This window comes from Engystomops pustulosus, chromosome 6 (genome assembly GCF_040894005.1).
Source record: "Engystomops pustulosus chromosome 6, aEngPut4.maternal, whole genome shotgun sequence".
Taxonomy (NCBI): domain Eukaryota; kingdom Metazoa; phylum Chordata; class Amphibia; order Anura; family Leptodactylidae; genus Engystomops; species Engystomops pustulosus.
Window position 1 is genome coordinate 34,238,489 of NC_092416.1, and position 17,809 is coordinate 34,256,297.

The 17,809-nt window shown below is 41.2% G+C and overlaps 1 protein-coding gene across 1 annotated transcript in view; it reads left to right on the top strand.

Annotated features, from left to right (window-relative positions):
• Positions 1-17,809, top strand: part of POU2F3 (POU class 2 homeobox 3) — a 70,037-nt gene that overhangs the window by 181 nt on the left and 52,047 nt on the right. Inside the window, exon 2 of the mRNA XM_072155624.1 lies at positions 14,175-14,243. Coding sequence (XP_072011725.1) covers positions 14,175-14,243 — 69 coding nt within the window. The remainder of the gene's footprint in view (positions 1-14,174; positions 14,244-17,809) is intronic.

Genomic DNA, 17,809 nt, shown 5'->3' on the forward strand with positions numbered 1-17,809 from the left:
GCACACTGCCTGACCACAGCTGGCATCATGTGGGCACAGGCTGCCCGCTCTGCAATGCACTCCCTGCATCGTAGACTTATGCTAAACAAACTTTAGTAAAACAACATGAAGTGTTCAGTAACATCTATGTCTTATGTAAAAGAGAGAGGAAAGGTCCTGCCAGGTGCAGGGGTGATGATGGGCACAGATGTGGAGGCTCCTCCGCCCTGAGAATATGCCAGTGTAAGCAGCATGAGACCCACATGGCATTTCTCTAGATAAATGAGATGGTACTGTCAATTATTGTTATTATTATCCTTTCTATTATTATTATTATTATTACCAAATAATGCAGAACGGTGCTGTCATAGATAAAACTTTTAATTAAACCATCAATAGTAGTATTTTTATTGTTTCTATTAGTAATAATATATTAGTAGTAGTATTATATTAGTAGTATTATTATTAGTAGTAGTAGTAGTATTATTATGAGTAGTAGTATTATATTAGTATTAGTAGTAGTATTATAATGGTATTAATAGTAGTATTATATTAGTATTATTATTATGAGAAGTAGTATTATATTAGTATTAGTATTATAATTATGAGTAGTAGTATTATATTAGTATTAGTAGTAGTATTATAATGGTATTAATAGTAGTATTATATTAGTATTATTATTATGAGAAGTAGTATTATATTAGCATTAGCAGTAGTATTATATTAGTATTATTATATTAGCATTAGCAGTATTATATTATTATTAGTAGTAGTATTATATTAATATTAGTTATAATATTATATTAGTAGTAGTAGTATTATATTATTATTAGTAGTAGTAGTAGTAGTAGTATTATATTAATATTAGTTATAATATTATATTAGTAGTAGTAGTATAATAGTATTAGTAGCAGTATTATATTAGTATTATTAGTAGTAGTGGTAATATTATATTAGTATTATTATTTTAGTATTATTATTTTTATTATTGGTAATTTTACAAATGAATCCATCAATATTCACATTGATATGAACACGGAATAAGGGATAGAAAAAATGGAAGAAACGTAGGCAGCGCTCCATTAGCTTTATTTTTTTTTCACATAAAAACTCGGATTTTATTGCATATCCATCATTTTGGTCTAAAAGCATAGGATCTTCTCGAGCCTGGTACAAAAGTATTCATACCCCTTAAACTTTTTCTCATTCTTAAAGGGCATCTACCACCAGGATGAAAGACTGTATGCAAAAGAGCCTGAGGGGCTCCAGGATCCATAGGTGTTAATGGAGCTTGGAGCCCTTCAGATTCATTTGCATACAGTCCTTTATCCTGGTGGTAGACGTCCTTTAAACCTTTCAGCCACAAAATGTATATTTATTGTTATTTTATGTGATAGAGGAAAAACAAGTATTAAAGGAAATCTACTATCACAATCCATCATGATAAACCAGGGACACATACTCATAGATCCAGGCACCGGGACTGTGGTAATTCTCTTATATTTGTTATCCATGGCCTCCTTCCTTCTAAAATCAACTTTTAAAATTATATGGTAATGAACCAAAAGGGCTCTGTGGGCATTAAAGAGCCCCTCCTTGCTGCAGCTTCACGGCTGTTACACTGTTTCCCCTGTCTATGTAACTCTCCTCTATGTAACAGACGGTGAAGCTGCAGCACTGATGGGTTCTGGTAACACTTCCAAAATCCTTTGGACTCATTGGCATAATTATAAAAGTTGATTTTAGAAGGAAGCAGACCATAACAAATATAAGATTACAAGATGAGTAACTGTCCTTGGTTTATCAGGAAGGATTTTGATGATAGATTTCCTATGTTTAAACAAAGATACAATGGAAGGGTTTATCACTTATAATTTTATTTACAGTTCACAAATACTTGATACTTTGAGATGTTTTATCACATAAAATACAGTATCAATAGAAGACATTTAAAGGGGTTTGCCCCAGCTCCCAGTTTTCTCAGCTCCTATCACTCAGTGATGGTCAGTGTAAGATTCCAGGGTGCGGGCGGGGGCTCTCTAAGCAGACACTTCATGATTGCTCTGTACTATGAGATGCTGTGTGCTGACAATGTGCTTAGATTATCAGGGTACAGGTTTATCTACACTTTCTTTTAGTGTCTGAACATTCTACTAGTATCTGACACATAGAAAGAGAGATGAGACAGATCAGAGATGAGAGATGATGAGATACATGAGATACATATTACACACAATGACACTCTCAACTCTGCTAACTTACCTATAACGCACACAGTCAGCTCTGCTATAAAGACCTTATCTGTCTGCCGCTAGTAGAATACGCCTCTGCACACAGCTGCTTGCCGGCAGGAAGTGCCTGTGTCTTGCTGATCTTGTCTTGTCTATGCAGGAAGCATAGAGCACTGCAGTCAGACAGCAGGAGCTTTTCTTGAGCAGAATCCAACCATAGTCAGATTTACGGTCGTATCCAGGGACAACCAAAATTGTATACACCAGGACTGATAGAGACAGGTTGGAATTATATCTGTGAAATGCTGAATTTTTGTTCATAACAGTGAATTAGAGAATGTGTTATTTTGTTATATTTTGATTATTTTTAAGAATCTTGTCTTCGGGGTTGATTGATATTGTTTGTGTAATGAGTAGATATACAATTTCCAACATACTTTCTGTATCAATTTCTCACACTGTTCTAGATCTCTGCTGGCATTTATTCAGTATGAAGCTTCATTGTTTACTTCATGTGGATATAGTCCACTTTTTGTGGATTCCTAGTCATGTGATGTCACACAGGTGCACGGGTCGTTATATCCCTGCTCATGTGATGTCACACAGGTGCACGGCTTGTTATATCCCTGGTCATGTGATGTCACATAGGTGCACGGGTCGTTATATCCCTGCTCATGTGATGTCACACAGGTGCACGGCTTGTTATATCCCTGGTCATGTGATGTCACACAGGTGCACGGCTTGTTATATCCCTGGTCATGTGATGTCACACAGGTGCACGGCTTGTTATATCCCTGGTCATGTGATGTCACACAGGTGCATGAGTTGTTATATCCCTGCTCATGTGATGTCACACAGGTGCACGGGTCGGTATATCGATGCTCATGTGGTGTCACACAGGTGCACGGCTCGTTATATATCCCTGCTCATGTGGTGTCACACAGGTGCACGGCTCGTTATATATCGCTGGTTATGTGATGTCACACAGGTGCATGGGTCGTCACACAAAATGCTGCACTTTTGATATATTGGGGCCAATAGCTGTAATAGATAAATAGGCACAGCCTCACACTAGCAGCTTTCCATCAGACGAGGGATTGTGCTTTATTGAATGTGCAACAAAAACTTGCGCGATTTTCCCTGAATTGCCCCGGGATTTTGGCGCACGCGATCAGATTGTGGCACATCCGCGTCGGCATGCACATGACGGAAATCGGGGGCGTGGCTGAACGAAAACCCAACGGATTCGGAAAAACCGCCGCATTTAAAAAAAAATGTGTTGCGAAAATTGCACTTACCTTCACTCAGCCCGGCTCGGTGCGTTCCGATGCTCTTCAGCGCAGCAGCGCCACCTGGTGGACGGCGGAGGAACTGCCTTAATAAATCCCGGCAGGATAGGACACTATGTAAAATCTACTCAGCTCCTCCTGCTCTATAACATGCTGCCTACAGATAGAACACTATGTATAATCTGCTCAGCTCCTCCTGCTCTATAACATGCTGCCTGCAGATAGGATACTACGTACAATCTGCTCAGCTCCTCCTGCTCTATAACATACTGTCTGCAGATAGGACACTATGTAAAATCTACTCAGCTCCTCCTGCTCTATAACATGCTGCCTACAGATAGGACACTATGTATAATCTGCTCAGCTCCTCCTGCTCTATAACATGCTGCCTGCAGATAGGACACTATGTACAATCTGCTCAGCTCCCCCTTCTCTATAACATGCTGACTGCAGATAGGACACTATGTACAATCTACTCAGCTCCCCCTTCTCTATAACATGCTGCCTTCAGATAGGACATTATGTACAATCTGCTCAGCTCCTCCTGCTCTATAACATGCTGTCTGCAGATAGGACACTATGTACAATCTGCTCAGCTCCTCCTGCTCTATAACATACTGGGGCACATTTACTTATCTGGTCCATCCACGTTCCAGCGGCGGCTTCTCTGACGAGCGTTCGGGTCTTCCGGCGATTCATGAAGGTCCTGCGCCAGATGTCCACCAGGTGTCGCTGCTGCGCCGAAGTCTGCCGAGGTGCCCCGGAGTTCATCGTCTTCATCGTGGTGCATGTGAGTATGGCCCGTGCAACCCATTTTTTTTTTTTAAATGCGGCGGTTTTTCCGAATCCGTCGGGTTACCGTTCGGCCACGCCCCCCCCCCATTTCCGTCGCGTGCATGCCAGCGCCGATGCGCCACAAACCGATCGCGTGCGCCAAAATCCCGGGGCAATTCAGGGAAAATCGCCGCAAATCGGAAATATTCACGTCGGGAAAACGCGAATGGGGCCCTTAGTAAATGACCCTCACTGTCTGCAGATAGGACACTATGTACAATCTGCTCAGCTCCTGCTGCTCTATAACATGCTGCCTGCAGATAGGACACTATGTATAATCTGCTCAGCTCCTCACACTATATAACATGCTGCCTGCAGATAGGACACTGTGTACAATCTGCTCAGCTCCTCCTGCTCTATAACATGCTGCCTGGAGATAAGACACGATGTACAATTTGTGTAGGCCCTCCTGCTCTATAGCATACTCAATGTACTCAATGTACATGTAACACTATGGGGCAGATGTATTATCGTATCCGCGCCCAAAAAAATGCCAGGATTTTACGGGTTTTTTTGGCGCAGAATTGTTGCGGATCATTTATGATGAGTTTGCGACAGAAAGAACAGATGTTTACGACTATCCCGACTCCTCCATTTTTTTTTTGCGCAAGTGGGCCTGGCCTAACGTTTCCACATTATCCGTCACATTTATGTGTATTTTGTCGGCATTTTTTGGCGCGAAATAGACTAGGAAAAAATGGTCAGAAAGCAAAATTAAGGCGCAGTCCATGTAAGATTTTGGCGCACATCTCATTGATGTCGGCATTTTTATGGCGCACGACTGATTATTACCGTCTACCCATTAATTACTTACAGCCGTGCGCCATATTAATAAATCGGGCTGTGCTTTCCGGAGACTGATCTCCGATGCCGACAGTCGTGCTTGCGCCAGAATGAGTAAATCCCCCCCCCTATGTACGATCTTCTCTCCACCACCTGATCTATAACAGTGGACCTGCAGGTCTGGCTTTTATATATTCTTATGGTCTAACAGGTAAGACTTTCCTCTGCCCCTATGTGCACAGAGTGACTTTTATTTCATTTGCCACCAACTAGTATAATGTCTCCTCCGAGTCCCCGAGCAGCTGTTGTCTATCTTTCTTAGCCGGGGCACTAGTCCAAGGGAAGATTGGGTAAACGGAAGAAAATTGCTACAATAGGAAACAATAAGTTAACAATCTCCTTTATTTAAACAGCCTCAGGCTGTGCTCATCCCGTGTCTGGAGGTAACAGACAGACGAGTATCCTTTTGGAATATATTTGGCCAGTAATGATGTGCTCACACCCCTCTGAGCTATACCTCTGCCATAGAGAGGACAAGCGCAGGAAGACAATAGGTGTTTTGTCTATTATAAAGGATTCGTATAAATAGGTTATCCAGGATTCAGAGGGGTCAATATTCATCCTATTTTCAGGAGAATTGCAGATGAGGGATCTGACTCCCAAACCCTGCAGCTGTCCATCAATGTAACTACCCAGTGGGGGGCATTTATCATTCACTTTCCTCCTATTTTTTGGCAGAGGGTTTTTTTTTGGTGTCGTTGTTGCACCTCCTGCTCCATATTTATATGTTTAGCTTCTTTTTTTCTGTCGCTCAGTTTGGGCACAACATTTCCCCTGCACTTCTAGTTTCCAGACAGTTTTTGGCCAATTTTTTTGTCACGTAACACAGGGCTCCAACTAAAAAGCCGTGTGATTGTTTTCATATAATTTCCATTTTGAAAACAAAAACAAAAATGAATAAATATGTGTGATTGTACCTAGCATATGATAGTATACAAATAAGTATATTTGTAAGGGTAAGGGGGCCCCCATTCAGGAAGCTGCAATGGGGCCCTGCCTCTCCTTGTTACGCCACCTTCACTACTTTCCTGAAAATTTGGGAGCTGTGAGTGAAGAGCAAGGTGAATGATTCTACCAGGACAAAGAGATGGAGACAAGATTCTAGGGAAAATGGAGCATTACAATGAGATATTCCTGATACTACCGTATACAAAACTAAAAATCCTTTGATTTTCTCAGAAATCAAAGGTGCACCTTATAGTCCAGTGCGCCTTATATATGAACCGTATTTACCGACAACTGCTGCCTTGAACTGTGCACAGGTCTGCCACCTGCTGGTCATTCATCCTTATATTCAGGTGCGCCTTATATATGAACCTAGATATTTTAGCAGGCATTTATTGATGGTGCGCCTTATACTCCGGTGCGCCTTATAGTCCAAAAAATACTGTACTCACAAGCATTAAAGTACCAAGAGGAGCTTAAAAAGTTGTTTAAAAAAAATCATTGTAAAAGTTTATTTTCATTTATTTTGCGGTATTGTCAGGAAACGTGACGTCCTATGACAAAGCAGAGGTCATTCTTGGATTCAGTGCACCAAAATATCCATAACGGCTCTTGAATTTATTATTTTTTGTAGACCTGTGAGACATGAAGCGAGTCTACCGACTTCTAAACCCCTTCATGAATGTGCTTTGACGTTTCTGATCTCTTCTCGATAATGCGCCAAATACATAAAGGCTTTGCGCACACAATATAACATCACAGTTTAAAACACGACTAAAATTTGGCACTAAAAAAGAACAACTAGCTCTAAAAATAACAAATCTTTGTCTATATTTTTAGGGTGCAGGGCAAAGCTTTGATTTTTTAACCTTCATCTGGTGCGGTGTACAAATCCTTCATTTCCTGCAGGGCAATAGGATTTAAAGGGAACCTGTCAGCAGAAATTGACATAATAAACCACTACTGGTATGTCATCGAGCAGCTGAACACCTTCCATGTCTATTTCATGGCTCAGGGCGGTGGCATCGTCCAGAAAATCTACTTTAAAGTGAGATGTAATTTTGTTGTATGAAGTCAAGGAGGCGGAGAGTTTAACACTGAAGTCAAGCTCTCCTCACTTCAGAATGCCCCCTTTACTGTAACTGATGGTCCTGCATCCAGACACATCACTTACCAGATCTCCTTCATTCTGAGATGAGGAGAGCTTGACTTCATTGCTGAGCTCTCCGCCTCCATGACTTTATATAACCAGTTTACAACTCACTTTAAAGGGAACCTGTCACCATCCCCATTGCTTCTAAACCAAACATACCTTATACGGGCCTTTGTCTTACAGCTATGTCTTTATAAACTGCCAGCGCTGACTTCATCCCGAAAAATAATGTTTCATTCTTGTACAGCTACCAGTCAAGGGAGTGGGGAGCTGCACTCAAGCAGACAGCCACCTTCAGGACGGCCTCGTTTGCTAACTCCCACCTCCTTCTCTCCGTGTAGCTGATAGCGGCCCTGCCCCTGATATTCGGCTCCTCCCCTTCCTCCCGTGGTCACTTTTCAAATATTGTGATCCATGCTGCAACTTCACCTGCTGTTACACTGTGAGCATGTCCACTTCCTCCCACTGTGTGCTAAAACTAACCGCTGCCATAAGATTACAACAGGCACATCAGAAGTGCCAAGGAAGAATAGGGGGAGGAAAAACAGTGTAACAGCCTGTAACAGGCATGTAGGAGCTCTGGTAAGGCTCCCCCAAAGTGCTTCTCAGAAATTATACTTTGTTAAAGGAAACCAACCAGTTCAATAAGTATCTAAGAATACTTACCTCTACTCCTCTTCATTCCGATTCCGGCACGTTAAGCTTGACACGCAGGGATCACCTAGAAAAGTGATTCCAGCGCTCTGGGCTGCTAATTATGCACGCCCACACACCTCCATCTCCCATTCCTGGGATGTAATGTCACGCGAGAGCCGCCCTGGCATGGGCCAGGATGGTGACGAGCCCGGAGCACCGGACATCTTGTCCCCACTCTCCGTGCTGCTAATTATAACTTTCTTTTCTAAGTGATCCTGATGTGTCAAGCTTTAGCGTAGGACAGCACTTGCATCGGAATGAAGAGGAGCAGAGGTCAGTAGACTTGGATGTTTTTTGTTTTTTTAAATGATTGATTTGCTCACTACATCCCTCTCCTCATTGTAATCTGACACCTCAATAGCTCCTCCATATCTAGCAAGATGGAATTCAGCACAGATTTCAGAGTGCAGCTCATTTTTAAGGAATAGAGGGAGAATGAAACAAGCCAAGTAAATGAAGAAAGAAGCCCTTTCCCTTCTTGTAGTCATTTATTCTATTCACGCATGTAAAGTTTTCTGGAAAGTTACTGATCCTTTAAACTTTTTTGGAGTTGGACTCCTGTTTTCATCCTAATACAGGTCCGCCATGTGTGTAGCGCAGTTATAGAGATGTCATCCCAGGTTATTTGAGTAATCTTACATGATATAGTGCTGTATCCTGTATGTAAGTCATCTGACACCTTTATGAGTTAGCTATGTCACATGCATACATTCACAGTAATGCTTTGCTCAGGTGTACAGGGTAACTATGTGTTTGTACAAGCCATGACAGCCCCATAGGTCCCCCATCTGAGCTGAATGATGGTTACATATGCGCTCTGCTCACAATTTATACTCCATGGAACATCCAGAGACAGAGTGCAGCCACCTATGGATAGGTGATATACTTCATTTTTGGTGGGACAAACCATTTAAAGGGAACCTGTCACCAGCCATACCCCTACAAACCCCATACAGTACTTTATAACTCACTGTATATGTCTTCCATTTTTGTCTTTTTTCAGTAATTCGATGCCTTCGTTCTTCTTAAAATTACTTTTATTCACTCCCCCAAGGAGAATAGCTCTGACATACAGTTACGCTTTTCCACCTCTCATGTACTCACATTTCTAACCCGGCCATCTACAGCGCAAGGTCTTCTTCTGGTGTCGAGTACTGGTGCGCCAAGCTTGCTGGCAATTCTGTGCACATCATGGATGAGAACAGCTGGTTAACTGATGCTGTACTGCAAGCACCAAGCTAGCCGGCCATCCTGTGCACATCGTGGATGAGTATGGCTGGTCAGTTGATGTTGTGGCGCATGCGCCAAGCTACCTGGCCATCCTGTGCACATCGTGGATGAGTATGGCTGGTCAGTTGATGTTGTGGCGCATGCGCCAAGCTACCTGGCCATCCTGTGCACATCGTGGATGAGTATGGCTGGTTTGCTGATGTTGTGGCGCATGCGCCAAAATACCCGGCCATCCTGTGCACGTCGTGGATGAATACAGCTGGCTACCAGATGTTCTAGTGCATGCAACAAGCTAGCCTGCCATCCTGTACACATGGTGGACGAGAGCAGCTGGCTAGCTGTTGTTGTGGCACATGCGCCAAGCTAGCTGGCCATCCTGAGCACACCATGTATAAGTACAGCTAAACTAGCTTATATTGTGGCACATGTGCCAAGCTAGCCGGCCGGCTGGCTAGCTGATGTCTTGGTACAAGCGCAATGCACTTGTGAAGCTGGCCCAAGGATGCGCAGTGCCGGTGCTGAGCTCACAGGTGCACAGCGCATATAGTGGGCACCAGAAGAGTAGGACGTAACTGTATAGGGTTAGGGTTAGTAGTGTGAGGGAATGAGTCGGGGGTAGCTTGACTGTATGCCCACCCCCTTTTTAGAAGAATGGTAGCATCAAATTACTATATAATGCTATGAATGGAAGACAAATACAGTGAGCTACAAGGTACTATGTCAGATTTGTGGGGGTACAGCTGGTGACAGGTTCCCTTGAACTGTTATGGTTGTAAAATGTAGAAAAACTGGTTTGCTAAATAAGATAACCCCTGTCACACCTGCCTCCTCCTCTGTCTGTTTAGGAGATGTTGAGTTTTAGCTCGTCCAGGAGTCTGAACTGGGCTCTAGTGGCTGACTGACCTGATGTAGCAGGACCTAGTCTCCCTATAAATGTCCAGCTAAGCCTTTACTATACCGCTATCAAGCCGTGCTCACACTAGCTCTTGGTTTCTGATCTCTTACCTGTGTTTTGACTTCTCTAGTTGGATTGCGATTTGGTCAATGTTCATTCCCACTGTTGCCGACCCGGATTGTCTACAGTACTCTGCCTTATTGTGTTATGTCTGTCTTACGTTACGTGTTCACATAGGGAGGACAAGCGCAGGAAGACAAAAGGTGTTTTGTCTATTATAAAGGATTCGGATTCAGAGGGGTCAATAGTGATCCTATTTTCAGGAGAATTGCAGATGAGGGATCTGACTCCCATACCATGCCACCATTTTTCTAAAAACTGCATTTATTCACTCCCCCAAGGAGAATAGCTCTGGCATACAGTTAAGCTATACCGCCTCTCATCTACTCATGCTTCCAACCCGGCCAACTACAGTTGAAGGTCATCTTTTTCTGGTGTCGAGTGCTAGTGCGCCAAGCTAGCTGGCAATTCTGTGCACATCATGGATGAGAACAGCTGGTTAACTGATGTTGTAGCGCATGCGCCAATCTAGCCGGCCATCCTATGATGAGTATGGACGGGTATGCTGATGTCGTGGCGGATGCGTCAATCTATCCGTCTATCCTGTGCACGTCATGGATAAGTATGGCTGGTTAGCTGATGTCGTGGCACATGCGCCAAGCTAGCCGGTCATCCTGTGCACGTCGTGGATGAAAATGGCTGACTACCTGATGTTGTAGTGCATGCAACAAGCTATCCTGCCATCCTGTGCACATCGTGGACGAGAGCAGTTGGCTAGCTGTTAATGTGGCACATGTTAGCAGTGCCAGTGCTGAGCTCACAGGTGCACAGCGCATGCGTGAGTACTCAGCACCAGAAGAGAAGGATGTCACTGTATAGGGTTAGGGTTAGTAGTGTGAGGGAATGAGTCGGGGGTAGCTTGACTGTATGCCAGAGTTCCCCCACCCTTTTTTAGAAGAATGGTAGCATCAAATTACTATATAATGCTATGAATGGAAGACAAATACAGTGAGCTACAAGGTACTATGTCAGATTTGTGGGGGTACAGCTGGTGACAGGTTCCCTTGAACTGTTATGGTTGTAATATGTAGAAAAATTGGTTTGCTAAATAAGATAACCCCTGTCACACCTGCCTCCTCCTCTGTCTGTTTAGGAGATGTTGAGTTTTAGCTCATCCAGGAGTCTGAACTGGGCTCTAGTGGCTGACTGACCTGATGTAGCAGGACCTAGTCTCCCTATAAGTGTCCAGCTTAGCCTTCACTATACTGCTATCAAGCCGTGCTCACACTAGCTCTTGGTTTCTGATCTCTTACCTGTGTTTTGACTTCTCTAGTTGGATTGCGATTTGGTCAATGTTCATTCCCACTGTTGCCGACCCGGATTGTCTACAGTACTCTGCCTTATTGTGTTATGTCTGTCTTACGTTACGTGTTCACACTTTACCCAAGGAGGGAACGTTGACCAGTTATTGGCCTCCGTTTAGGGGGGGACCCAATAAGCAGGCAGGGACATATTGGGGAGCTCGGTGTCTTTGTTTACAACCCTAGTACATCTTTTCGGTACGTGTAGGATTCATGTTTCCATGGAAGGCTGTGATGTTCCTCAGATGTAATCTGCCCGACTCGTCACATCCAACTCATCTTTCCATCGAAGAGAAATCTCCATGGTTTATGAATCATCCAGGTGGCTGCTGTTGAAAGGGAGATGGCATCATCCTTCTCTTGGCTAGCCGCGGTATCAATCTAATATGTAAATTTGATTAGTACCAAAATCTCATGTCCATACTTCAGGTGACCATACACACTAGACTGGTTTTAGTCAGAGATCATATGTTGGCCATATTTCCTAGACTGTGCCCAGACTCACAGGGGCTCATTTACTAAGGGTGGCATATCGCACTTTAGTCGAACTGTGCGCCTTTTCTGGGGATTGCACGGCTTGGACAGGTATTTAACTGGTGTCTGCACTGGGATTGTTTTGCACACAATCGGATTTTGGCGCAGCTGCGATGGCTTTCATGCCTCAGAAATCGGGGGCGTGCTGTCAGACGATCCGGCGGAATTTAACTTTTAAATTGTGTCACAAGCGCAAGCACTTACATGCACCAGGAAGAAGAAGGTGAACTCTGTCAGACCTGAGCGGGGAAGCGACACATGCAGGATATCGGGCGCACGATCTTAGTGAATCGCGCCAGAGTGCATTATTGTCGGAACAATGCACTTCGGTTGAGCTCCAACTTCCTCTGCTGCAGTGAGATTCAATCAGGGAGTGGGGAGTTGCTGAGGGAGGAGGACACAGTGTAACAGCCTGTGAAACTACAGCACAGAGGGGCTCTGGTAATTCCTTTAACCATTAGCATAATTATAAAAATAGATTTTAAAAGGAAGAGACCATGGATAACAAATATAAGAAGATTACTGCAGTCACGGTGTCTGGATCTATGAGTAAGTGTCCCTGGTTTATCAGGATGGATTTTGATTGAAGATTTCCATGGCAGTGAACTTCCCATAGAAGGACCAACCAATCATCTCTTATAATGCAGGGCAGAGTAAAGGAGCGCTGGTATTTCGTTACCCAGATGCCTTTGTTATAATTCACTTCCATTCGCAGCTGCCCAAAGTTTCGTTGAAGTTGATCGCTCCAAGGCCAGGGTGTGGGTTGCAGATGATAAATGATCAGGATTTTGCATTAATTGTGAGTGTAATTGTTTGGTTGCCAGGGACGAGGTGTTATGATGTTCCGCAGCTTCCTGTTGCTGTTTTGTAGGGTCATCTCTGCTGAACATGTACTGCTGTATACATGAAGAGGGGGAAAATATAGAATACAATATACAGATATACATCAAATATTGTGCTGCTTGGAGATTTCACCTCTAAGTACATAACTTCTGAGTTTTGTTTGTGATCAATGGGTGCCCCAGCAATTACACAATTGGAGGTCAGTAGGTTGATGTGGGGTTCATCTACTGATGCTTTTACTTCTAGGGGACTCAGATTTTGTTGCATATAAATTTACCTTTATTTTTGTAGTAGTAATTTGAGAGGTGCTTTAGGTTGCACCCAATACACAGGGCTCTATGGTCCTGTTAGGTGTTTGTACCCCCATACTATAATACCATTGTTGGGGGGTGGGGGGGCATGTGGATTTTGCATTGGAAAACCTCTTATTATAGTAAAATAGTGTGTAAGCAGTTACAGGCAATGCTAAATCCATTGCTTCCATCTTGTATTACATGATCCGATAGATATTATAAAGTTTTTACTTTGCTTTTAGTAGATTTATACATGTTATGTAGAAGTTAAGACTGATTTGTACTTGTATGGACGTCTTTTTTTTTTCAACTTCAGAAAAGTTTAAAAGGCCCTGCATCCAGCGCATTGTTATCTTATGCAAATTCTCCCATGACAGCTGTGATGTGACTGGCTGCCTAGGGCTTATGCAAATCACCTCCTTTATCTGTTTGGTTTACCTGTGTACTAAGGGTTAAAGGCCTCGTAAGAGGAGGGGGGGGTCAGTGTAATTTGTATAAAATATTCCTCTCCTGTAACCGACTTGTGTATCACCTGGAGGAGAGACGTGGTGCCGGGCTGCATACATCTCATCCGAGGTCTATCTGAGAGGGCATCAGGACTGTACTCAGGTGAGGAGGACCCACATGCTTGTGCCAGGGCATAGGAGAGATTTTTAGGGGATAAATGTCCATATTACTATTTATTACATTTTATTAGACAACTTTCCAGGTATCACCCCCATCACTCTCCAGCCCATAGGATTTTGGAGTGATCTCTAGTACATTACCCTTCCTCCATGTGAGACTTGTGTGGACAGGTGACCATGGACAGAGGCGAGGACATGCTGAGGTCCTGCCACTCCCTGCCTGATGAATATGATAATACCCTGTGTACACTAGAATTTGAAAGTCCAATGAATTTGATTGTAATCCAATGATTTGTTTAGAAAGAGACCATAAACATTTAGTAAAATTGGCTCCTTTTTTTTTTTTTCTGGACGTCCCTCAGGTATTAACATGAGTCGAGAAGCTGATTCCACCGAGGAGCAGCAGAACGCAGGCGGACATCTACAGAACGGTAAGACGTGACGTAGTGATATGTGCTGAGTAGTGTCTGGTATATATATATATATACTGATGTGTATATAGAGCGTGCGGTCTCTATTCACATCTACACAACAGAGCCCTGTCTACACATACTATATTATATACTATTAGATGGAATATCATTATCATATGGTGTATATGTATATATATATATATATATATATATATATATACAGACAGTCCCCGGGTTACATACAAGATAGGGTCTGTAGGTTTGTTCTTAAGTTGAAATTGTATGTAAGTCGGAGCTGTATATTTTATCATTGTAATCCCAGCCAGAACTTTTTTGGTCTCTGTGACAATTGGATTTTAAAAATGTTGGATTGTCATTAGAATCAATATTAACACTAAAGCTTCATTACAGACACCTGTGATAACTGTTATAGCTGATTATTGTAGCCTAGGACTAAAGTACAGTAAATTACCAATATCCAGAGGTCCGTTTGTAACTAGGGGTCGTATGTAAGTCGAGTGTTCTTAAGTAGGGGACCGCCTGTATACAGGTATATCAGAAGGATTACCAGTATCATGACAGGATAGATTAGTCAATGGATTGTAATAGATAGATAGATGATAGATATGAGATAGATAGATAGATATGAGATAGATAGATAGATAGATAGATAGATAGATAGATAGATAGATAGATAGCTATTGGATAGATAGATATTGGATAGATAGATAGATAGATAGATAGATAGATAGATAGATAGATAGATAGATAGATATTGGATAGATAGATATTGGATAGATAGATAGATAGATAGATAGATAGATAGATAGATAGATAGATATTGGATAGATAGATAGATAGAAGATAGATAGATAGATAGATAGATAGATAGATAGATAGATAGATATGAGATAGATAGATAGATAGATAGATATGAGATAGATAGATAGATAGATAGATAGATAGATAGATATGAGATAGATAGATAGATAGATAGATAGATAGATAGATAGATAGATAGATAGATATGAGATAGATAGATAGATAGATAGATAGATATGAGATAGATAGATAGATAGATAGATAGATAGATAGATATGAGATAGATAGATAGATAGATAGATAGATAGATAGATAGATATGAGATAGATAGATAGATAGATAGATAGATAGCTATTGGATAGATAGATATTGGATAGATAGATAGATAGATAGATAGATAGATAGATAGATAGATAGATAGATAGATAGGAGATAGATAGATAGATAGATAGATAGATATGAGATAGATAGATAGATAGATAGATAGATAGATATGAGATAGATAGATAGATAGATAGATAGATAGATATGAGATAGATAGATAGATAGATAGATAGATATGAGATAGATAGATAGATAGATAGATAGATATGAGATAGATAGATAGATAGATAGATAGATAGATAGATAGATATGAGATAGATAGATAGATAGATAGATAGATATGAGATAGATAGATAGATAGATAGATAGATAGATAGATAGATAGCTATTGGATAGATAGATATTGGATAGATAGATAGATAGATAGATAGATAGATAGATAGATAGATAGATAGATAGGAGATAGATAGATAGATAGATAGATATGAGATAGATAGATAGATAGATAGATAGATAGATAGATAGATAGGAGATAGATAGATAGATAGATAGATAGATAGATAGATAGATAGCTATTGGATAGATAGATATTGGATAGATAGATAGATATGAGATAGATAGATAGATAGATAGATAGATAGATAGATAGATAGATAGATAGATAGATAGATAGATATGAGATAGATAGATAGATAGATAGATATGAGATAGATAGATAGATAGATAGATAGATATGAGATAGATAGATAGATAGATAGATAGATAGATATGAGATAGATAGATAGATAGATAGATAGATATGAGATAGATAGATAGATAGATAGGAGATAGATAGATAGATAGATAGATAGATATGAGATAGATAGATAGATAGATAGATAGATAGATAGATAGATAGATAGATAGATAGATAGATATGAGATAGATAGATAGATAGATATATAGATAGATAGATTGATAAATTTGGCGCAAATGTTAGATCTCATTTGTGAGCAATAATGAAAGGAGACTGAGAAAATGTGACAGAACGTTCAGGGCTTCATCTCTGCACAAAAAACCTATCATTGTGATGTAACTGCAGGGACTAAAAGTGACAGAGATGTAAAAAAAAAAAAAAAATCTTGCTGAAATGAGTCTTTTCCTTTTTTATTATGTATAATGTACAGGAAATGGCGTCTGATAATATTCTCAGATCTGTACAATAAGACAATAATCACTCCCAGAGACGATCCCATAGACAATGATGTCTATGAAGTCGTTACTGGAGAAATTTTACATTTTAAAACTGCTCCGAAGTATTTTCCATGTTGCATAGAGGTTATTCTTCATTTGGGAACCTAATTGCGCCTAATTAACGAGATGCGCCAAATTTTAGCGCTAAAAGGCGCTTAAAACAGTCTAACTGACGATGATTACTGTCCCCCCTTATGCCATTAGATAATTGGGGTACAAGGTTGAGTTGCTGCCTGACATTTTTTTCTTAGACAAATAGATATAGATATGGGGAGTCATTTATCGCATTTTACTTTTGCTTTAATGTGATTTTCTTGCCATTTTTTGTTTCGCCGTTTTTTTGTCTTTTTACACTTTTTTTTAGGCGCAAATTTTTTCAAAAAGGCATCAATTTATGTGCAACTGATACCGCGGTCTTTCCTACACATGGTCAGGACTTTTGCGCAATTATTTATGCCCTTTAATCATTGTGAAATCAGGTGCAAACATCTGGAAGAAGATGTTTTTTCCCTTAAAGGGGTTTTCAGGAACCCAAAAGACTATATGGTTGGCTTTTCCAGGATTCATGGAAACCCCCTTAAAGGAATTATCTACAACATTGACATCTTTCCCACTGACATGGTATGACATATTACAGGTAAATCTAATAGGACGTGTCACAGACTGAAGAAGACTAATCACCAGGTGATGAGACATCATAGACAGCCTTACCTGAGTGACCCGGTCAGGGGAAGTTATTAATAGTGCTCTTACATCAGCATCGTCCATAGACAGGAGAGGATTTGTCACAGTTGCATCATTTCCTTATTCTATGTAGATTGTGTTATCTCAGTTACATGATACAAATCTTACCAGGGGTTGTCCAATACGTAGAGTAAGTGAAATGTTTTTTTTCCATGTTATACAGGTAGATAGTGATATCAGTATAAGTGGGGGTCTGACACCGACACAGCCCCATTCTCTATATAGTGGCCAAACTGAGTTGCAGTAACCCTACATGACCACGTCACAGAACAGAGCAGCAGTGTACATCTACAGAACAGCTCTCTGCTGTCCCTGCTGTGACCAGCGCCTGAGGCAGGCTATTCCATAGATTGACAGTTCTCATAGTAAAAAAGCCCTGTCACCTCTGGTGATTAAACCTTGTTTTCTCCAGACAGCGACAGTGCCCCCTCATCTTTTGATTTTATTTAATCTGGAATAAA